General features: G+C 37.3%; 3 protein-coding genes and 1 pseudogene across 3 annotated transcripts in view; all 4 read right to left on the bottom strand.

Annotated features, from left to right (window-relative positions):
* LOC126618349 (senescence-specific cysteine protease SAG12-like) overlaps window positions 1-550 on the bottom strand; it is a 28,529-nt gene extending 27,979 nt beyond the window's left edge. Inside the window, exon 1 of the mRNA XM_050286380.1 lies at window positions 133-550. Coding sequence (XP_050142337.1) covers window positions 133-490 — 358 coding nt within the window. The 5' untranslated portion in view covers window positions 491-550. The remainder of the gene's footprint in view (window positions 1-132) is intronic.
* Window positions 551-1,379: 829 nt separating this feature from the next.
* Window positions 1,380-2,714, bottom strand: LOC126618282 (ervatamin-B-like). Its single transcript, XM_050286331.1, has 2 exons — window positions 2,237-2,714; window positions 1,380-1,984 (listed from the first exon to the last, which is right to left on the bottom strand). The coding sequence occupies exons 1-2, from the start codon at window positions 2,712-2,714 to the stop codon at window positions 1,380-1,382; spliced, it is 1,083 nt and encodes a 360-aa protein (XP_050142288.1).
* Window positions 2,715-12,252: 9,538 nt separating this feature from the next.
* Window positions 12,253-15,673, bottom strand: LOC126618346 (WAT1-related protein At1g09380-like; annotated as a pseudogene).
* Window positions 15,674-17,854: 2,181 nt separating this feature from the next.
* On the bottom strand, window positions 17,855-23,003 carry LOC126619383 (inactive glucose-6-phosphate 1-dehydrogenase 4, chloroplastic). The gene is made up of 12 exons (XM_050287736.1): window positions 22,835-23,003; window positions 21,787-22,012; window positions 21,404-21,687; window positions 21,134-21,228; window positions 20,873-20,987; window positions 20,546-20,751; window positions 20,346-20,454; window positions 20,229-20,266; window positions 20,016-20,136; window positions 19,747-19,949; window positions 19,077-19,277; window positions 17,855-18,985 (listed from the first exon to the last, which is right to left on the bottom strand). Exons 1-12 carry the CDS (start codon window positions 22,925-22,927, stop codon window positions 18,748-18,750), a joined length of 1,929 nt encoding a protein of 642 aa, XP_050143693.1. The 5' UTR covers window positions 22,928-23,003; the 3' UTR covers window positions 17,855-18,747.
* Window positions 23,004-23,206: the final 203 nt, after the last annotated feature.

Raw genomic sequence — 23,206 nt, 5'->3', positions numbered from 1 at the left:
TTGAATGCGCTATCCAGGTTCAGATTTTGGAAACACAAGCATCGTGTGTTTTCAAACTATCAAACAAGAACACATATTGCATGATCTATGAAAGTAAAACCTCATAGAGATAGCTTAATCTTGCATGCTTACCACATTGCCCTTGGTATTTGACGGTGGTCACAGCGCCAATTGAAAAATAATCCTTAGATATTGGCACATCGGTGACATTTTCATATCGAAAATTGTTATCTAGAGCTGCTTTGGAAGAGTTGGACATGATTTCGGGGAGGTGTATCCTCTTGTAGCCTTGACTCATCGCCTGAAATTCCTCGTTAGTTAGGTCTGCAAACTTATTGATGTCGAGCCTGTACTTGTTTTCGCTCTTCTTGTTAAAGCCTTTTATAAACTCCACATTGGACTTGAATGTGTTGTAACGCCTGTCCTTCTCTTGTGCATCCTTGTAAACACGTCCATGTCGAGCCATCCACTCCTTGTGCCTCTCCAACATGATTTTTTCGTCATCAGAAAGTTGACGACTACAAAAAGCTTGGGAGGAGCAGAAGCCCAAAACGAGAACCAGAAATAAGGCGAGGGATTGGCCTTGGTTTGTGAGGAGTAGAGCCATGATATTGGTAAGCACTTGGAGTACTTTAGATAAGTTACCTTGGTATACGACACACATTCAGCATGGCGTGGCATTTTATACACAAAATCTTACATGCAAAGCAAAATGGCCAAGAATTTTCTACACGTGCAATAAACTCCCCCATCTTTATTAGGGTGTAAAATGGGTTTAATTTCAAAAATAAAAACAAAAACTTGTTTATTAAAAATATAGCTCATTTATCGTATGTATTAAAAATATAGCTCATTTATGTTCTACCATTTATGATGTTTTTTATTTGTAAGACCCTCCTTTTGTGATCTTTACATCTTGCACTACAATTGTATTATATTTTATATTAATTTTTTATGCAGTATTTGATTTGATAGTTTACTTCATCCTCATTGTTGTTTATTTGACTTGAACATTTTTGTGTTCTGGATATTTTTCTGGGAACTTTTTTTTTCATGGCGAAACGGTATTTGACTGGAAACATTAAAATCAAAGAATCAAGCAAAATAAAATTCATGTCACCAAACGGAATCTCCACATTTCACATACACAATTTCAGGTTCTAAATTTCATGACGGTTTTGGATTAATTGAGGTATAATGGAAATACCAACATGAATGTAATTCAAAGCAATTATTATCCATTAATTTATAAACAACGGCACTTTACAACCGATGAACAAGAAACATAAAGAAAATAATAAATCAGCAAATTTAATTAAACCATCACACTTATCACAAATTAATTAGCAGCATGCGGATGTTGCAGGTGGTTTAAGTTATTATGCGGTTGGATAAGTAGCTTCCATAGCAATGCCGCATAACCCTTCCTTGGCGGGCACGTCTCTTTGTAATCTCATGTATCCACCCTCTCCCCAATCTTTGCCCCAAGAATTCTTGAGCAGCCAATACTTGGTCCCATCATTACTAGTACCGTACCCGACTGCAGTCACTTCATGGCTTAAGTTTGTACCACATGGTCCAGTGTACACACCACCCGAATAATACTTGAATTCCTCTGCGTCAATATCAATGGCAACAGAAACCGGCTGGTTCGCAACAGCCTTCAACAATGCATCTTCGTTGTTTGCAGGCACATTCTCGTAGCCGGTTATGGTTATGGCACCAGCTGCAGGAGCAGCACTAGCAGTTTTGCAAATTCCTCCATCTTTAGCCTGGTAAGGGTAATTATCTTCAGTTGCAAGGCTCCTGTTGCGGTTGATCATGTAGTCATATACAACCTTTGAATTACCGCCATTGCATCCGTGATTGTAACTGCTCGTGTCACAATCAACTAGCTCTTGTTCGGATAGTGGAATTAAGTTTCTTGTTTTGAGTTTGTTAAGCCCTTCTATAGTTGCTACTGATGCGAACGCCCAACAACACCCTGTAAATATCATTGAATTAGATAAATTGTTATCTTGTCATTGTCATACAATGTAGCATCATTGAATTAAGACATCATCGAATTAGATAAGCTGTCATTGAAACTAAAACCATTGATTAAATTGAAAATTGGCAACGTAAACATCTTACGTTGTCTGCATATACTCAGTATATATTAGAAGAAAAAAATTACGTTAAACGCATGTATAATTTCGTGTAGATAACTAGATATTAGGTAAGAATTCATGCATACCACACTCATATCCTTGGTTCTTGACCGCGGTCACAGCGCCAGACAATCTCCAATCCACAGAAGATGGCACATTACTGACATTTCCATATCGAAAAGGAGATGTTATCAAAGAGTCGGACATGAGCCCTGAACGTTGCTTTCTCTTGTAGCCGTTGCGCATTGGCCGAATTTCCTCGTTAGTTTTGTCCGCAAACTTATTGACACTCAGCGTGTACTTTTTTCCCTCCTTGTTTTTGTTAAAAGCTTGTACAAATTCCACATTGTTCTTGAATATGTTGTGGCGCATCTCCTTCTCTTGTGCATCATTATAAGTGCGTCCATGTTGAGCCATCCACTCCTCATGCCTGACAACCGTGATTTCGTTGTCGCCATAAAGTTGGCGACTACAAAATGCCTTCGAGGAGCAGAAGGCCAAAATTAGCATGAGAAATGAGGCCAAGCGGAGGGAGTGGCCTTGGTTTGTGATGAGAAGAGCCATGATGGTAAGCACGTAGTTGGAGTACTATAAAGGAATATATCTTAGTGTGCTAAAGAATTTGCCCTAGGATTGGTATCTGCATGGGATTTTATAGACCAAAACTTTTACATGCAAAAAACGGACATGGGATTTTCTACGCGTGCAACAATAACACTACTCACCAAATGCATCCTATTTTTAGCGTGAAAATAACTCCCTAAGCGATCAAACGAGTCGGATCATACCTTCACACCAGCACAGAGCCTTGCTGCTCCACCAATATTGCCTTGTCGCACCATTGGAATCTTCCAATGGGTTTGTTAGTTTTGAAGTTAGTCATGATTCTGCTTTCTCCAGGCAACTGCCCAGTTAAAATTAGCAAAACCATTAACTGAAGAAATCAAAATCAACAAGCCACAAATTGGATTGTCATTGCAGTGTTGGTGCGGCAGAGCTGCGGTGCCGTGGCAGGTGGTGGAGCAGCAAGGCATGGTGCTGGGTAGCGATATGATGGTAGCGACGGCTAGCTTGGTCATTTTAATGCCGTAAATTTGTATTAGAATGTCTTTTGAGAAAATTTGTATTCGAGGCTCATGCTCCAAAAATCTCAAGATTGGAATTTTTAACTTGTGATGGGAAATAATCCTTTGAATTTGACGCATAGTTTAGTTTTAGACCAAACCACTGTGATGATAGGGTTTAGGGTTTATTCCCGCTCATGATTTAGAGAAAGGTCTATGGTAAGTGAGGATTCTTGTTTCGATGTCAAGAAGACGGTCTTCATTGTCCATCTCCATCTGTTGGTCGACTTTTGGAATTGGATCCTCCGTCGGCTTCAACTTGTCTCTCTGCTTAGTTGCGAGTCGGTGTTGCTAGTTTCGTCCTGGCAATCCTGGTTGTTGATTTTTTTTTTTGTTGGGAAGTGATTTCAACACCTTTTTTCTCTTGTCACACCCCCCTAATTATTTATGGCAAGTGAATTGAATGATAGACACTCACAAAAAGAGAAAAATAGAAAAGTCGAACGACGTTGTCGATATTGGATGTAACTTATTGTGATATCACATAGAAACTAGGGATTTGAGAGTAAGGGTTACTGAAGCCCGAAGGTGATGGTTGGGCTCATCAAAATACTCGGGATAGGGTTTTAGCGAATAAACAAAAGAAACAAAGATCAGATGATAATGAATGGCCGCCTAATTCTTATTTTGATGATTGATTCATCTCTGATAAAATATATATACCCTGGTTGTGTTTCATCTCTCAATGAGCATAATGGCCTGCCAATATTTCATCTCCTCTATGCATTCGTCTCCATGCAGTGAAAAGAGTTTGATGCATTATTTATTTACCACAAGAGGTCACATTGCCACCACTTGAATAATTGGTGGAATTTGTACCGTACAAGAACAAACAATAACTAGTCAATGACGTCTGTAACCCAATTTCATAAAGCTTGATGCCAAACAGCTTGTGTTACTTTGATACGAGCTTAAAACCAAAAACTGAAAAATTACCACATCTTTGTAACACCAAGGTGCAGTTTATGATGACCATAAAAATGAATAACAGTTAGGTCATTGGGGTTAATTAGCTCAGTGGTAAGCGGATAAGTCTAATGTTCGAAACCCTCAAATGTAACCAAGAAAAAAGAATGAACGACGATGACGAACGTGCGTATGACCATTCTATCTAGCAACATTAGTCTCCATGACATCTCTGGTACATTGAGTAGTCCGTAGGCATATTCCAACAACTTAGTGGCACCCTATCTTTGTCCTCAAACCGGTGCTTGCCATCGATTACTGAGGAAAATAGAAGAATAGTGGAAGAAAAGCCCGTAAAATTTAAATACGAAACAGTTACTAAACCAGCCTAGTTTACACAAGTCAAAAGCATTCTCACAAGAGACTAATATTTATTGACATATCAAGTTCAATAGTTGGCATTTACTAAGCCGACCGTGCCGGCCGACCGGACTGGACCGAGCCAATCAAATGAACAAACCATACCGGATTTGAACCGGAACGTACTGGACAACAACGGTCCTGAATGGGAACGGATTAGTCGTGTTTTAAACTGGAGCTCATCTTTCATGGAGCCAATATTTCAATGGGGAAGAATTTTGGTGCGAAATAGCTAAATAAAGACAGGGATCTGTGGGATTTGAACAAAAACATTGGGAGTTAGCAAAGAGGTGGGAAACCAAATTGTTGTCCCACATCTTCCACAGGAGCAAAGAACTATCTAACTACACTCGTATAAATTATAGCAGTCTGCAGGCTATCTAACTACACTCGTATAAATTATAGCAGTCTGCAGGAGGGTAACGGAACCATATGTTGAGGTGTAAAATGAACTATTAAAAAAAAAAAGAACTATTAATTATAAACTAATAGATTTGAAGAATAATGTCGAACCCAAACTAACCTGCCAGGCCAGACAGTTGACTCAGCGAACCTGGTTTGACTGGCTGAACCGGACGGTTGACTGATCGTACCGATTGAACCGGACGGTTGACCTTCGAACCAGATCGAACCGAATAAATCAGATGGTTGACCAATCGAATCGGGTCGAATCAGATGAACCGGATCGGGTCGGACGAATCAGATCGGACCGACTGAATTGGGTAAGCGGGCCTTGGGCCAGCGAAAGGGGGCCTGGACCAGAAGGTTAGTGTGAAAAAACTTGAGTTAATAAAGCCATTAAAAAAATGAAATGGACAGAAGAATTCCACTTTGGGACATTGCAAACAAAAAGGTTGGCAAGGATCGTTCAAGCTTGCACGCAAAGTACCTTTGCACTCATCGATCATTGTCGAGGGGCTCTGCTTCGACTCTTTCTTGACTTTTCCTCTGACTCTCCTTCACTTTGCGGTCTTCTCTCATCTCTCACTCTTTCTCATGCTTTCCTTCTCTACTGAAGAAGTCTTCCATCCATTTCGATCTCTCCCACAAACCCTTATGTTGCCAAAGCTTGCCTTCCCTCACTCTCCGATCTCGACTTCTCTCTCACTTTCCTGCTGAAAAAGACCAACCAATAGAAATTTCTCTAGTTCTCTCTTCAAAAACTACAAATCACGACAGCCAAACTCCAAAAAAAAAAAAAAAATCAAATTCGAAAAGCCATTTGGTTTTCCTTGGATTTGGGTTTTCCTTCGATTCGTACACTATCCAAACCTTTGCCTTGCAGCGTGGATCAAGCTAGGGTTTTCTCTGAGCCGCGATCGCACCTCTGAAATTTCATCAAAATCCAAACAACTATAGACCTCGCACCAAACCCTAAAAGCTACCGATCAAATTATCTATTATAAAATTGAGGAGGAATTGACTGTTTATTCATCTACAGTCAATTGTTTGCCCCTCAATTTCACTCTATTTACAACGATGCCAACCAAATTAGAGTGGGTTGGGAGGGTAATTCTCAGAAGTTCAGAGGGTGATTTTGTCCATATGGTTTAGCACGGAGCCACTCGATTTCATGCTATTTACAACAATACCAGCCACATGGGGCTGGGTTGGGAGGGTAATTCTTAAAAGTTTAGAGGGTAATTTTGTCCGTTTGGTTTAGCACAGATTGCTGGTTTACAGATTGGGGTTAGGTTCTTTCCTGTCAGTTGGTTCTTTCTTGGGCGCAAGTAAGGCCATGCCAATCCTGGCATGGGTGAGTGGAAGGGAGACAGTGAGAGAAAGAGAGAGTGGTTGTTCAAATAATAGGGAGAGAAATAGAGAGGGAGGGGTTGGGATGGTGAACAGAGCCGAGTAAGGTCCCTTAGTCCATGAATCATTCTGGATCGTCCGTTCCCTTTTGTGTGTCGGATGAGTGGTTGGATTTCGAAAGCTAAGTTCCTTTTTTTATTGGATTCTTTACTGTTAGCACAGATTGTCATCATTTGAGCCTTTTTGTTGTGAATTATTTCCGGATTTTGTTGCACTGTTGGGTTAGGTTTTAGGGGTTCCTTTATTTGTTTCGTTTTCTGTCATTTTCTCTCATTTTGGGGATGCATCTCTCTGTTCTGTGTATTGTTCTTTGTTTTAAGGTCTTTTTTTTTTTTTGTTGGGATTTCAGTTCGTTGATCTATGACTCTATGTTTAGATTTTCATTCATGTATGATTAAATGGGTATTGGGTTTTGGTGGTTGAAAATATGTTTTTTTTCCTGCTTATGCTTCTTGCTCATTTTCCTAGGATTTTTTGTTTTGAGTTGCAAGGGTAAAGAGAACACTAAAATCTCATGTTAAATGGGTATTGGGTTTTGGTAGTTGAAAATATATTTTTTTTGCTTAAGCTTCTTGCTCATTTTTTTGCGATTTTTGTTTTTCGGTTGCAAGGGTAAAAAGAATACTAAAATCTTATAAATTGGTTTTGGCATTTGTATTAATGCATTTCCATTTTCGTTGGTTTGCAGGATAGGTGCATTGAGACCTAAAAATATTTGCGTGAACTTCATAAATTTTTCTGAGGCTCCAAACATTGAAGGGTAAGTGTTTTTTAGCTAAGTTCAATTTTTAATTCGATTCTCTACTATAAGCATAGATTGTCATCATTTCTTCCAATTTCTGTGAATTATTTCCGAATTTTGTTGTGCTGTTAGGTCAGGTTTTGGGGGTTCCTTTTTGCTGTGAATTATTTACCTTATGTCTGAATTTAGCATGTTTGAGAGTTGCTAATGGATTTACTATGTTTCAGAATTTTGGATCGTTGGAGTGAAAACTTGGTTCTTTGGCATTTGGAGGTATATTGTCATACACTTTTTTTAGTTCTTAGCTTAATCAATGCAACATGCTTATTTATATTTTCTTCTCTGTGAAAAAGGTGAATTACACCTCAATTTCTTTCAGGGTTCTCTAATTTCTGTGATGTTTGGTATGTATTTTATGGTTTGTGTTTTGTGGATTTTAGGAATTTGGATTTGGTATAAACTATTTGCACATATTTTGTTAGATTTTTCTGCTATAATCATTAACCTTGGTCTTTGGTTTTCGAATTATGTTTTTTTTGGGTATAAATTTCGGGATTTTGGGGTTTTTACAGTGGTGTGTTTATGGTGGCTCACAGTTCGATATCATGACTTTCAATGTGCTTAAGAGCTTACTTAATCAGTTAATAGTGGTGTGTTTTGGGATTTTTGGGTTTTTACAGTGCTTTGATATCGTGATTTTCAATGTGCTTAAGAGCTTATGTGCAGTTGCATTTTTCTCTGCACTGCAGTTGATATCATGACTTTTAATGTACAAATTTGATGGTTTTAAAATTTTAATTGTGGAAATGGGGTTGAATTGATTATGTTATTAATTTAGCCCAGAAAGATCGAAGACTATGTTTATGCTTGCAAATTTGGTTTTTGAGAGGTTTTTGGTCAGGGAATTAATTTTGTGTTTATGGTTCATGTTGCCAATTTTGTTTTGTTTCCGGGTGAAAGTTATATTCTGGTATCTTTTAGTGATCTTCATGTTTTTCGTACGAAATGAGATTGTTAGCTTCTATGGTAAGCATTATTAACTATCAGGGATTTGTTTTCATATTGCATGAAATTTCCACTTTTTTCATCTTTGAATAGTCTCAAGCATGGTAAATATAATAGCACTAGAAAGTGAGGAAATCCACTTTCTTTGGTCAGGTTGGATTCTATACTATGGCTACCATTTTTATCTCTAAACAAAATTTTAATGGTATGTATGATATAAAAGGGTAAATTTAACTATTTTGGTTTCTTTGTTCTCACGCTTTGGTGCCTCGAGTTTTAATTTTTCATAGATGTGTCTGAGTTGTTTTCCAGTTACAATTCGGGTGCCATTGGCAACTTCTAGGGGACCAAAATTGTTTTCAGGTCAAAATACAGGAACCAAATCATAACTAAACTAGGAGATTACATTACCAAAGTAGGAAAGTTTGGTCTTGATTCATAGTTTGGCAACATAATATGTATGTAGGATGTTGTTTTGGAACTGCTTGGTAAGTGTTAAATACATCCTAGAACATGACTGACTAACAAGTATGGTCGTTCAGATATATCTGCAATTGAGATCATTGTCTAAATCAGATTTTTTTATATTGAAGCAAATCTTGCCTATTAGGTGTTTGTGAAAATTCCCCAGAGAGTTAGAAACAAGGATATGATGCAAATCAGAATGTAGGCTGTTTTGGTATGTGTGTGTACGTATAGGGGTGTTATATTGATATGAAATGCTGCCTTATTTATCTATTTTTCGATTGTTAGATCAAAGAAGGAAGTTCAATTTATCAAGGATCAAAGTTTGGACTACTAGATAGCACGCCGCCTTCAGTTTGAGGTATGGAAGTCTCGAGCTTGCAATCTGGCCGCTTACTTGTTTAAATTTCTGGTTCCCAAATAAGAAATATGCTCTATTTGATCCCGAATAAGAAATGATGTAGGTCTGTGGCTTCCATCGTTATTAAGTTGTATCCTTTTCTACTTGGGTTACAAAAAAACCATTATAATGAATTAGTCAATTTTTTTATTCTAAGGAAGTATGTATTCAACATTGTTTTTTCTGAACAATTTCAATTAATATAACTTTGACCATTTGTCTACTATTTCCTATCTTTTTTTTCTTCTTCCTTTTATTTTTATTGAGATCTGGTCAGTGTTAAATTGAAATTTATATTTTAGACTTTACTCCTTATGTGGTTTTCGGAACCCAACATGTGAAGGGTTAATTAAAGGGTTTAGGGTTTAGAGTACTTGCTATTTGTTTTGTTAGCATCTTGATTTTCATTCAGTGAACACGTCTCAAGGCGACAAAGTGGAGGGATTGTGCGAAACCAAGTCATAGTTTTTGCCAAGTCATCGTTTTGGGTTTGGGGAGTGGGGAGGATTAAACCCTCGGGGGAGAGTGTCTGTACAAATTTAATTTGCTTTTATATCCGATTGTATTGAAGTAATTATAGGTTGCATGACGTTACTGTTCAATTATAGCTTTGGTCGAGGGCCTTTGCAATTAACTCAACATTTCACCTAGGCCTTTAGCTTTCGTATTCTTCGCTGAACCAAATTAGTTGTGTTGGATTCAAACTATTCCTAAATTTTTTTTGTTTTATTTTTTGGTGTTTCTTTGATCATTTAGCTGAAATTTCATTAGATTTCGTCGTTAAATTTGAAAGTCTTAGGATTGCTAATGGATTTACTTTTTGCAAATTTCAAAAATTTGGATTGTTGGAGGAAGAAGTTGATTCCTTGATGTTTTGAGGTATATAATTATGTGCCATCATTTTTTTTTTTCAAAGTCTAATTAGTTATCTACCTTTTTTATTTATATTCGTGAAGCTTTCATGCTTGGATTTTAAATATATGATTCATTTTTGTTCGTTTTAGCTTACATTGGAACTAAGTTTCTATTTATTTTATGTGCGTATCTGTCCATTTATGTCAAGGTCGAGTAATTAAGCATGTATTTGGTGATTTGAGCTTAGAATGGAACTGGGCTTCTTTCTATTTTGTGCACGTATCTATATTTGTCTATTTATGTAAATCTTGAGAAAAATGAGTAGTCGGTGTATTTGTTCCAAACGCCATTCAATTTGGATAATTGGTTTATTTGTTCTAAACCCCATTGTGTTTGCTTGGATGGGTTGTTAGTATAGGGATAATTAGATTAGGAATTTTGGTTTGACATTTTGTGATTGGGATCTAATTACAGGTTTTGTGTTGCATGTCTCCATGTTTCAGTTTTTGTCCTATTTGTGTAGTTAGTTTGGGATCTAATTGTCCAGTGGTTGGACGGTTTTTATTTTTTATTTTTAAAATTAAATTTTTTTTTTTCCTTTTAATTTTGCATGTGAGATTCTATTAGGGTTGAAGGTCCCTTGCCATCTCTGTTATTCTGGTTTAGGCCAGTGTTCTTGCTTTTTTATCGAATGTCCTTCTGTAACTAATGGAAACAGGGATCCTGCATCTTTATTGCTTTGAACATTTGGGTGTTTTTTTGTAACTGCTTAAACAGGTGCCTAGGCTACATGGCATGTATTTTGCCATCGTAACTGCAGGGGCAAAATTTGTGTGGACTGCATCTTCCTTTTGTAACTTATGGAAACATGTATACTACATCTTTGTTGCTTTGAACATTTATGCTTGAAAGATTAACTGTTGAAACAAAAATAACCTACTTTTTCACCTTTCACTCATCTATCCTTTTTATTCGATCATGATTCTGTTTAATTTTTTTTCAAGTTACATGTGTCTAATTCATGTGGTTAAGATTCGTGCATTCAAGTCCCGGCAGCAAAGTGCAGGCATTTTTCTAGTTAAAACTAAAAACATCCGGAACTAAAATTTCATACCAAAAAAAAAAAATTTTAAATCGAAATGGAATCAGATGCAGATCTAAATCGAAAACCATATCCCGTTTCAAAAATGAGAATATATGCATTCATCGTAGCCAAAACCACACTGACCAAATAATTCTAAAACCAAATCAAATCTGACCTATAAATCATAGAGCCGGGGTTATCATACATCATCACTACAGAATCAGAAATCAATGGCAATAGGAGAAGAAATGGTTGAAAGAGAAACGGGGTTGGGTTTTCATGGAAGAGGAGAAGGAAAGTATGCGACGACCGATGATGAACCGGAGAGGACAGAGTTAGGGTTAAGCCTTTATATAAGAAAGCAAATCATGGACAGAGTTGGCTCATGCCTATTGGAAGAAGAGCGTTTTGGAAGACGATCTTGACAATTGGAATTATAATATGAATCATGGGTACCATTGTTTTAAGCAATCACTTGAATTGAAACTTATTTAGTTGATGATATGACTGGAGCCCATAAGATTCAAACTATTTATAAATAATTTATTGAGTTGTTTTGACGTTTTTTTTAAAAAAACCCAAAATAAAACCAAACTAATCCACATTTCTCTACTCATTTGCTCTCATAAAATTTCAACTTTTTTTCACACTGTGTGGATATTTTTTAATTTATTTATAATGAAAATCTTACTGTGACATTATCTCAAATTGATCATCCATTGTATTAATTTTTAAGATTTCCTCAGTCCAACAATTGAATTAATTAAAGTCAGACGTATAGTAAAATGAAACTTCTTGATGTGAACAGAATATAGTTTGAAGATAAAAAATAAAAAAAAATATCAGAGGAGAGACGGCAAAGTTGTGCAAATTCCATGCATCTAATTTCAATAGCCCTAACTTTGTAGACAAGCATCTAATTTCAAATTCCATGCACAGCAACAACAACGACACTATCCTTTGCAAGCGGACTATCTTCAAGGACACGCACACTAAGGACGATAAGGAACTCAAAGCCATTATCCACAACCCCTACAACGACAAGAGTGAAATTTTACTCTCAACACTTGTTAAGATATGGACAACGAGACGATGGTTATTCGTTGTTGAGGACATTCGTGTTCCGCCTCCTATGAGTCACTTGAGTCTACAAGTTGCGGTGCTTGATAGTTCAAAGTAACATAAATGATTGACATGAGATGAGATTAGGGTTCATTAAAGTTCATCACAGAAACTTCCAAATGCATGATGCGTGGCTTGATACTACATATTACCATGCTATATATTGTGCTGAGAGGACTCTTCATGGACCAACTTCTTGATGGAAATGAAATGGTGGCATAGAGATACAATGTAACAGATTGTGAGCTTTCGGATCTGGTGTTGTAATCTGTTGTCTTGATCGATCTCCTCTCTCTATTCCATAACGTCAGTGTTGCTTTCCGAATGCCCTTGCAGCTGCAGCTCCAAGTCGTTTTTCTCATAAGCCTTGTCCTGATCTGTCATATTTGTCATGCCTGTTGCTTTTGTTGGCTTCTCATCCTTCGTCTCCTTATTCTTCCCCCACAGAACAAGATAGAGCCCGGCAACAATCAAAACCGACCCTACAGCACTAAATCAAGTAAAATATGAACCAAGCTAATTAGCATCTTAACATGAGATTTTCCAAGTCAATTAATTAATGGGAAATTGGTTTAGCTCATTGCAAAATAATGAAACCGAAACTTTATGCATACATACGTTCAAATGTATAATTTCTCCTCGAGCAAAGCTCAGCTTGCAATGGCAACAATAATGAGGAGCAAGGGACTAAACACCGACACGTAAAGAGGGCCTTTTCGCTGAATACTCCACGAAGAGAGGAAGAATGCTAGTGCAGAACCCATAATTCCCTGTAAACATTAGTTATCATGCTCATGAATTAGTTAGTATTAATTAATTAGCTAATCTAATGATTAATAATTGAAGAATAAGTTTAAGCAAGAGAAGAGTTAGTGCATACAGCATAGAGGGATGCAATAAGCCTCGTGGGATCTTTTAGCCACCATGAAGCCACTTTGTGATCAGCAATTACAGCAATGATCCCGCACTCAAAGCTGGCCATCAAACACATCAATGTGGTGCTTGTATAAGGAGCTGGAAAGCTTTCCCCAACTCTAGCCTGAAATTATATTGGAGGACGGGAACATCTAATATTTGATTTCAACAACGATAAAACAATTCCCAATATATATTAGCGTCTATAGCTATAATTTAACCAAATAAAATTGTAGCACTAATTTTAGAGTCTATTTTTGTTCATCACCCGTAAATGGTGACAATGCTCATCACAACATTGATTGTCATCAGACGAGTACATATCATTCCTATTTCTATACATGCCGAAACTAATAAAACACGAAAATGCAAGAGGGTGATGATGATCAGTTACTTGGATTATGAACCAGAATGCCCAACCTAAGGTGCTTAAGATGACAAATAGGGGACCTATAAAGGAGCTTAATTTGGTGCTGGAACTTGTCTCTCCCATTCTCTGAGCATATGTCCAGTGAATTTTGGACTCACCTAGACCAATGATGTGTCCATGGTAAAATGAAAGTAACATGGCTCCAGATACACACACAATTGTTCCCATCACCTTAGATAGCCCTGCTTTGCTCTTGAGCTTTGCTGCAAAATTAAATTAAACATTCCAAACATAACTAATAACTAATTAAGCTAAAAAGATAACATATTAATTAGTACAAAGTAATACTATATATAGTACCTGAAAATGACTGCAAGGATAAACGTCATGGCTGGAAGTGTGTTTGTCAATGCGCATGCAATCGTTGCGGTCGAAGACTTTAAACCGAGAAAATAAAAAACCTGATTTGCAGTGGCCCTGCATTTTAATTCATGTTAATACACTTCATTAAGTGAATTAACTGTTTTGCAATGATGCCCATCTGCATGTACAAAATTATGGAAGGTTGGAAAAGCACAGAACGCCAAGTTTCTCACCAATGAGCATACCCAATGAACGTTGGGTTGCTTGTATTTATAATACATTAGAGATTACATTCAGGGTTTGAAAACCCTATTTACAAGGAATATTTGAAATTCAAATATACACAGATAAGAGAATTACGCAGCTACAAACATATGAAAAAGTCATAAACCAACTGTTTGAAGATAATAATTAGAAGACAACTCAAACACTTGAACTGGTGTTGACTTTAACTGAATGAGGACTTCGTCTAACACTACATAATATATTTCATATTATTAAATTAAGAACAAATTAACACACTTACCCAGTAAATGAGCACAAAAAAGTCTGGCAAAGAATAGGCAATGTGATCTTGGGTCTTGTTTTCCTATTAGAAATTAAGAAAGAACGTATAAAACATGATGTTGTCAAGAAACTTTCTCTAAATTGTAATGAGAAAATTAAAGAAACTGGTATTAAGAATTATCATTTTCTTCTTTTTCTCCTTTTATATTATTGTTAAGAAAATACTTGCACACCACCTATTCACTCTTTTGCAACCGACGTATTTACCAGTAAAATTTTCATAATGGAGACCATTTATTCTTTTAATATGATCCATCTATAGATCATCATCTCTATTAAGTATTAATTAAATTGAAAAATCAATTTAGTGATTTGTATGCATAAAGCAAATAGACATTGTTGGTACTAAGTAATATTCATGTATTTTGTATATTTTTTATGACGTAGTCACGTAGGTGAACATAAATGATGATTAAGAACATAAACGAGTTTGATTATAATATTTGTTTAATTAAAGTACATATATAGCAAATGGTGGACATGTGTTGCATCAATGCATGCCATGGGTGGATGCTTAAGCCTTAATCTTATTGATTTACCAGCTATGTATATGAAATAAGATTACTAATAAAATAGCATGCAGCCATGAGAGGTCGGAACCAAGCTAGTAAGTAGCTATGGCCTAGAGCTAAGCAAGGAAGAAGGAAGGGACAAATGGTTAAACATGACATGGCAACCATGCAAGGGTGCTGCCACCTTGAGCCAGTTACGAGTGGCACGTTAAATTAAGCCCCCAAAAAAGGCACTGCAAAAGAAAGTTGACACACTTTGCATGCATGGCTGGCTTTCTGCGTTTATTGCGTGCCTAGCTCAATGCCAAAATCAGACCTAATTAAATACGTTCACCAGAGTTTTTCAGAATAATAGAAAAATCCAGGCCAAGACTTATCATATATATTGAAAATTTGAGACTATTTGACTCAAATAAACTAAGCAACTTACATGCACGAGACAAAAAATTCCATTAAAACTTGCGTTCGACAGAAGGAAAACATTCGGCCACAAAAACCAGATAGAAAACAAAATTTTAGAAAGAGCCTTTGGTGATTGAAATCAAACTCAAACCCTAAGAGAATTTAGTGACATGCAACAAGACTAACAGATGTTCACTTTACCATTCCAACAAATAAGCTAAGGGAGCAATGGCAACGGCCGCGAAAACTTGACGATAAGCAACAAGAATAAGAGGGTCCATGTCAGATTCAATAGCAAGCTTTGAAATAATGTTCATTCCTGCATAGCTCGATTGGACAAACACCATAGCCATGAATGGCATGTAGGCGCTAAAGGCAGCCATTTCTGCAGACCCCTAGCTACTTGTAATTTGTACTACAGAGAGAGGGAGAAATCGAGAGAGAGAGAGAGAGAACTCCCTCTCCTACCGTCGAGGTTTTTCTGAAGTAAATAAGACACACAGAGAGACAGAGAGAGTGGCCAAAGTATTGAAGAGAGAATGACAGAGATCGGAGAATGAGAAATGTGGAGGGCAATATCGAGCTAGAGAAAAGATGCGAAACAGAAAGTAGAAGAGAGTTTTGCGTGGAAATAAGAGAAAGAGACCGTTGAAGATTGATTTCTTGTGCATGGCTACACATCTATTGTGCTGCCACTACCACATAAAGACGCTTCAGTTTTTGTCTTTTGAACAATTATTAGGTAAACGTCACCCAAAATTGAGGTTGGTATGGGCGCGATTTCGAAGTACCCATTGGAAATTCCTATGTCATGATTTCTTTAACGTTTGCATTCGAATCCCGATATCAGTTTTGTTGTTTCCAATACTGCTGAATTTGTTCAAATGTTATTTGAAAGTACCCATTGTAACTTTTCAATGTCGTGCCTTTTAAAAAAAAAGTTAAGGTTATATCATAAAATCAAATAACAATATAGAAAGTAAGTTAATATATATAAGCACATGCAAGATTTTTCATTTTTTTGGTGTGGGATTGATACTCAAAACAGTCTCACTCACGTGTGGCGAATTTTCCAACCTAATACGTAGATAACACAAATCGTGTGACGTGGATCACATGTGGCTGTTGGATTTCAACATGGGAAAACCTAGCTCTGGTAACATAAAAAAAGTTGAGGCTCTATTATAAAGTCAATTGACAATATGAGTAGTAGTCGAACTACCTATAAGCACATGCAATTCCTTCATTTTTTTTCAATGTGAGATTGATCTCTCAAATACAATTTCATTAACGCTTATACTCAAGTTCCTGTGTTCGGTTTTCTCCTCCCCTGCCAGATGTATGTGTATTGAAGTGTTAGGAAATTTATAAATGTCAAATATCTAAGAACTAAGAAGTATCTTCTTATTCAGCCATCTAGCCCATGCTTGCGGTTTGGTACCTCTATCACCAACCACGAATTTCATTCACATTCTGACATCAACCGCGAAGAGTGCATGTATTAACTCTACTTAAAAGGCATAACCGGTATTAATAAGCGTATCCACCAAAGAAAATGTTTAGTTATAACTGCAAATATGCCACTTAATACTACGATCTAATGGTATTCTTCTTTATTTAAAGTGAAGGTCTTGCATTTGATTCTTGCCAAAGATCGATGTATTTGAACCACATTCCCCACTAGTGTAAATAATATTATTTATTAAAATAAAATTGCAAATAGCACATTACGTTCCTATAATGTGTTGGGCCTATGAGTATAAATTAGGGACAGTCTCCTTAACATGAGACTGGTTGGCATGGGTATATAGTGTTTATGGCAAAACAACACCAAAAAGCCCTTTTTTCCTCATAACCCAGGAGTGGATTCACAATTTGCCCCATTCAAGATGAAAGAGCAAATTAACCATGTACTACCGGATGTAAGCAAATAACTCCAAAGCAAGAGTGTAAAGGGCAAAATCAAACCATGGAATTCATGCATATATAATACCAAAAAGTTTTTTTTTTTTAATCACAAATGGTCCTTAAAAATTTGACCTACCCCATCGAAATGGTCTCTGAAATTGAAAATCGATCAATGTAATCCTTGAAAATGGATGTCAGAAATCAATGTAATCATTCCGTCACAATTCCATCAATTTTTTTTGTTATGTGCTAATGTAGCATATAACTGAGTTCCACATATGAGTGGGCTTATGTTATTTTATTTTTGAATTCTTTCCTTTTTATTTTATTTTATTTTGGTTTCGTTATTTTATCCATCAATTTAGATTTTTATTAATAAAAATATGACACTATAAAGGAATAAAAAAAATCAAATTCTTAGTGATGCCGCATCAATTGGTTTCTGCAAATTGTTTCTATAAATTGAATCTTCCCAACATTAACCTTAACCTTAGTAGAAACATCCCAAAACGTGGGCAGTTAATTTAGCTTTTATTTGGGAGTTTTAACGAAAAGTCAACGGTACTGTTCACTTTAACGAAAAATCACATTTTTACACTAAAAAGTTAAACCTGGTACTATTCAATTTACCCTTTATTTTGTCCTTATCATTAAAACTCAAGTTTTCAAGCCCTTTTCATTAGTTTTCTTTTTATTTTAACCATTTTAGCCCTAGTTCATTAAAAAAAAAAATTTTGGAAAGAGTTTGTTTGTAGCAAACTCCCTTAACTTTTATTAAAACAAGCCCAAAATTACAAGCAAACCAAAGATCCTACTTACAACTATACACAACCAAAAAAGGGCCAAAACCAAAAGAAAACCAGAAAGAGGACCCAACAACAGTAAAGCCCAAAAACACACAACTGCCGAGAAACTTCTACTAAAATCTCCTCCACCGACAGAGATCCATACCAGCCAACTATAGCGTCTTCCATCACCAAGTATCGCCGCCGCAGACACCACCGCCACCCCCGAACAGCAACCCGATCACAGCCATTAACAAGAGATAGTCGGCACCAAAGAAGGATTAGCCAACTACCAAGAAGAAGCTCGGGGAAACCCACGAGCAACACTGTCGAAAACGACAGACAGCAAGGAGAAAGTGGCGGTGTTGGAAATACCCGAGCCAAGAAAAAAATCCAAACTCTACACACGAACTCAAGAGGAAAAGTGGCTGAAGATCGGACTGAGGGAGGGATGGGGAGAGGGATACCGACGGGAATAAAAGAACAGGATAGGCCAGAGAGAAAATTGGGGAGAAACATTAGGAGAAGCGAAAAGAAAAGAAGGAAGAAGAAAAGAGGAAAGAGGAAAGAGGAAACGGCAGAAATGGGGAAAAGAGGAGAAAACAAAAGAACGAGAAAATGGGCAACCGACTCCAGCCAAAAGCTAGAGTCAGCCCCAGAAATGGTGGGCAAGATGGAAACCCTCACAAAAAATGGGAAGGACTCTCACAGAGAAGGAGAGAAGCTCTCTCACGGAAATGAAGGTAAATACCGCAAGGTGAAGAAAAAATCCAAAAAAAAAATCCAATGTCAATAATGTGTTTGTTCAAGACGAAAAGACCAACAGAGGTTCTAAGTTTGCTAGTCCTCAGCCCAGGGAACCCCATGTTTTGCCCAGAGATAGTAAGCTCCAACGGGACCTCGACCCCCCAACTGGTACAGCTCCGGTGCTATATTTTTCTTGTCTATCTCATTCAAAACTGGAGTTAGAATGTTCCACGCAGCGGCAAGCTCGTCGCTTCTCAGAAAGAGGTGGTTGTCTCCGTCAATGACATCAAGAAGGAGATGCTCATATGAATCAGGCACTTCCACATTATACCTGCCATGACCAATAAGAAGCACATGAATTTAAATGATACCAAGTTACCAACTATAATTGTAGTAAAACAAGAAAATATTAGAGTGCTTGCTTATCCTTGTAGAGCAAATTCAGTTCCGGAGAATCCAACTGCAACCCCAATCCCGGAATCTTATTGTTAACTCTGACTAGGATGGCCTCATCGGGGGTATCACGCAGAATCAGCTCATTGGTAGCACGGTCGATGTTGTGCCCCATACGCTCACGATAAAGATTTCCTGGAACATGACGAAACTGTATACGTATCTCCACTCTGCATGGTACAACTTGTATTCAGTAAGAAGATTCGAAATTGTTAAGGTAAATCTTATCTCATCACTAATCAATTTACACTAAAAGCTGCATGTAAACGAAATATATTCACTTTTGGAATTTACTATCTACGGATATATCATATATGCCCCAGTAGGGCAGAGCTAGAAAAAGAAAAACAAGTCTATTCGCCCCCTACGGCTCTACCAAAACTATCTTTAAGAATAAACTTATATTTATCCACTTCCAAGAAATGACTGAGATAACACCGTAATTAAGCTAGATTTCTAACTTCCCTGGACATGTATATGGCTCTTAACATAAACAGAATATTCTAACCAGTATAACATCCTAATGTTAAATCTGCATTTTATGTAACCATCGAACTCAGAACATTCGGAAGTGGGCTATAAATGTTTTGACTAATATAATAAAGTTTTAGTATAAAGAAGCACTGAGATAGATGCAACCTGTGTTGGATGAGTCCCATGCCGGCTTTGATCAGGAAAGGCACGCCATCCCAACGTGCATTGTCAATGTACAATGCAGCAGCGAAGTATGTGGGTGTCAGGCTGTTCGTATAAACATCAACCTCATCCTTAGTACTCCCTTTATATTGACCAAGAATAACATCACTGGGCTCCAATTTCCGAACTGATCTCAGAAGTTTGGCCTGAAAGGAAATAGCTAGTCATAAGAAACACTATCGGCATTACAAATCAGTATAACAAGCAAGTACCTTTTCATTTCGTATATCTTCCCCATTCAGACTTATTGGTGGTTCCATGGCAAGCAATGCTATTGTTTGAAGTATATGACTGTGTACTACGTCACGAATGATGCCGTAACCATCAAAGTACCTTCATCAAAAACACAAGAAATGAATTATCATAGACGGTTCTAATTGCATTAATATGTATTAAAAGAACAACGATACAGCCATCAGCATTACTTTCCCGCTTGGACACCCAAGTCTTCTGATAAAATGACCTGCAATACGATCCAAGTGTTTTATATACATCAAAGACATCAGATTTCATTAGATGAATATACTATTGAGATAAGTTACCTGTACATTGCGTATGTATGTACGGCTCCACAGCGGCTCAAACACTAGATTAGCAAACCTTAAAACTGTGAGATTTTCGATGAGGTTCCTTCCCAAAAGATGATCAATCCTGAAATAAGAGACTATCAATACGAGAATGGACAGCACTAATCATCTGTGTCAGTGTGATGTGTGGAAAAGACAAACGGAGTGCCAAAGACCTGTAGATTTGTTTTTCTTCAAACTTTGAAAGAAGAGACTGCGTCAACCGATGAGATGATAATACATCAAAGCCAAAGGGTTTCTCAACAATTACACGATTCCAGCCCTTCAGGGTTTGCGCATTGTCAGCGATTGAACACGCAACATTTATAAGTGCTTCTTGCGGCACGGAAAGGTAAAATATCCGGTTTGCTTCAGATTTTCCCTGAGGTAGGTTAACTGTTAAAGAACCAATTATCAAAAGCATCCACCTAGTAATTTCAAAAGTCATATAAGATCCACATAAGACAAGAAATTTTTTCTTAATATCTGAGCATAAATTCTACCTCGAACTGCTGCATCAGCACATTGAGCTTTGACATCCCTTCTCTGTTGTCATAGCCTCCATTAATGTAGTGTGTTCGACTAAGGAAGACATCCATTTTGTTTCCACAGTTTTCTCTGAGAGGAAAATTGGAACGTACTTACCATGGTAAGCTAAATATTCAGATAAATTTAAGCCCTTTGTGGATGGATCCAATTAAACAAGAAAAGAATTTAAGCCTAGAACAGATGGCATGGAATTTGTGGTGACACAAGAAGCATACTGATGGTCGATACGACAAGTCAAAGTTGAAGCAATCATTGATCTCAGGTCTTCATCTGTCATATCCTTTCTTGAATAACCAAAGATACTAACATTCTGCAGCCAATTTTAAAAAAAAAGTGAGAAACCGAAACCCCTTTCATTTATTGAAATGTCAAACAAGTTTGGATAACTTTATTCTTCACCAAACAAGATCTTCAGTGTACATACCAATGTTATATTTACTTTTATGCTAAAGGCCCAGCTTACATAGATATCAAAGTCATCATACCTCTGGAAGAAAGCCGCTGTAATACAGAGCAAAAAGCGCTGGGAAAATTTTTCCCCTTGCCAGTTCGCCAGTTGCTCCTATGACCGCAATACAGAGTGAGGCTTCTGCACCACCCTCAATGAGAAACTCGGAGGAATGTGTTTGTGGTATGGAAGGAGATTCTAAGGAAGTAGTAGGCCCTGTTACAGAATCATGTGGTTTGGAACTTGGCAAAGAACTTTCTTCAAGTTGCAAAGTTATTTTTGTAGTTCGATCATTGGAATCTGCAGAGGCACAAGTAGAATCTAAAAAGATTTCACTATGGAAAGAAAAGATAAGTAACTGAAAAATACAAATTCTTATATTACTAATCCTCAAGGACCTCAACCAATTATGGAGCATACCTTCAAGTGATAAAGTCGAATAAGAATGATCCGTTAAGTGATCTTTGACTTCATTTTTTATGCTCTTATACTCATTTGTAGGTCCAATTTTCCTCTTATGATGTTGACTGTGTAGGTTTTCTAGTATCCATCGTTTTAAGCCACAAAATTTCCGGCAGAAATGGTGAGGCCCTCCGTGGAGCACAACTCGCCCACCTGGCCCAGAATGGAAGAAGTTTGCTGGAGCCTACATACAACCAAACAAACAAAATTCCTTAATTTCATTTCTTTTCATGCTTTATCTGTGTTCATCTTTCACATTCGTACAGATGAAACCCGGTCAGGACAGACCTGAAAAACCTAGGATAATACGCTCCCGGCCCGGCCCCATTCCTTCTTCTGGCTAATTAAACAGAATGAAGCAACTAAGCACGAGACCAAATATCCTCACAAAATCCCTTTTTTCAGTTTCTTATTCCCTCTAGAATCTAGGGAGACCAAATATGATTCTTTTCATTTTCAAAGAAAACCAGATAAATACGCACCAAGATTAGAGTAGAATAGAGTAGTTTAGAATATCGCCTTGCCAAACCGAGGTTCAAACCATCCTGACCTCACTCTATCTTCCACAAAGACTAAAAATTTCACCACCCCATTCACAAAAGTCCACTTTTTCCACTACCTGAGTTATAAATTCGGTTAGGTTTCCCAAAAAAACAATGGATAAAGCAAAGAAAAACAAATTTGACATCCATTTTTTACTTCTCTCAGTCTGAAAAATCAAAAAAATTCTCTGCCTCCCTCCCATTTTCCAGGACACCAAACACCCCATTTCATCAATTCAGCTTGGTTCCCTCCCAAAAACACAGAACAAGCAAACAAACAGAAATTTTCCCATGTCCAATTTTCCATTTTCCAGTCTTAAAAATCCAAACTTTTCACCGATTCTCTCCTATTTTCTACTACACTTAACGATATAAATACACACAAAGATCAAAGTAAGTAGAGCAGCATATACAAATATAGAAATACAGGAAAATATATATCGACGGTTGAGAGAAGAACTCACCCCAAAAGAGAATTGGTAAGCAGTGAAGCAGAGATCGCTTGGTGGCCTTGAAGCTGAGGATGGCAATGAGACACCTGAAAACGACATCGACATCCTTTGACCTCCTTGACCACAGCTCGGTTTTTAATGTCGTTTAAGCTTCTGTTCTGTGACTGTCCGTCCCCGAAGAAAAAGATAAGGGGGACGATTGTAACCAAATGTTTATGGTTTCGGATGCACAGGATAAAACGACCAGTGACTCTGTGGGGTTAATCGTACGGTTGATATATTTTGATGGGATGAACCCGGAAATGATTGGGCCATGTGAGAAAATGGACGGCTGTGATGGGAGAGGACCAGGATCCTCTCCTGAGCTAAGGATGAGGATCCTCC

This window comes from Malus sylvestris, chromosome 4, assembly GCF_916048215.2.
Source record: "Malus sylvestris chromosome 4, drMalSylv7.2, whole genome shotgun sequence".
Classification (NCBI taxonomy): Eukaryota; Viridiplantae; Streptophyta; class Magnoliopsida; order Rosales; family Rosaceae; genus Malus; species Malus sylvestris.
The sequence above is the reverse complement of the archived record's forward strand: the minus strand, read 5'-3'. Positions and strand labels throughout refer to the sequence as shown.

What these genes read in the sequence shown, in the direction of transcription:
- LOC126618282 (XM_050286331.1), bottom strand. Translation starts at nt 2,714, where the DNA reads ATGGCTCTTCTCATCACAAACCAAGGCCACTCCCTCCGCTTGGCCTCA. An exon ending in GAACCAAGGATATGAGTGTG is followed by an intron (nt 1,985 to 2,236) that starts GTATGCATGAAT and finishes TGATATTTACAG; the next exon opens with GGTGTTGTTGGGCGTTCGCA.
- LOC126619383 (XM_050287736.1), bottom strand. Translation starts at nt 22,927, where the DNA reads ATGTCGATGTCGTTTTCAGGTGTCTCATTGCCATCCTCAGCTTCAAGG. An exon ending in ACAGCGGCTTTCTTCCAGAG is followed by an intron (nt 21,229 to 21,403) that starts GTATGATGACTT and finishes AATTGGCTGCAG; the next exon opens with AATGTTAGTATCTTTGGTTA. An exon ending in GAAGAAAAACAAATCTACAG is followed by an intron (nt 20,455 to 20,545) that starts GTCTTTGGCACT and finishes CTCTTATTTCAG; the next exon opens with GATTGATCATCTTTTGGGAA.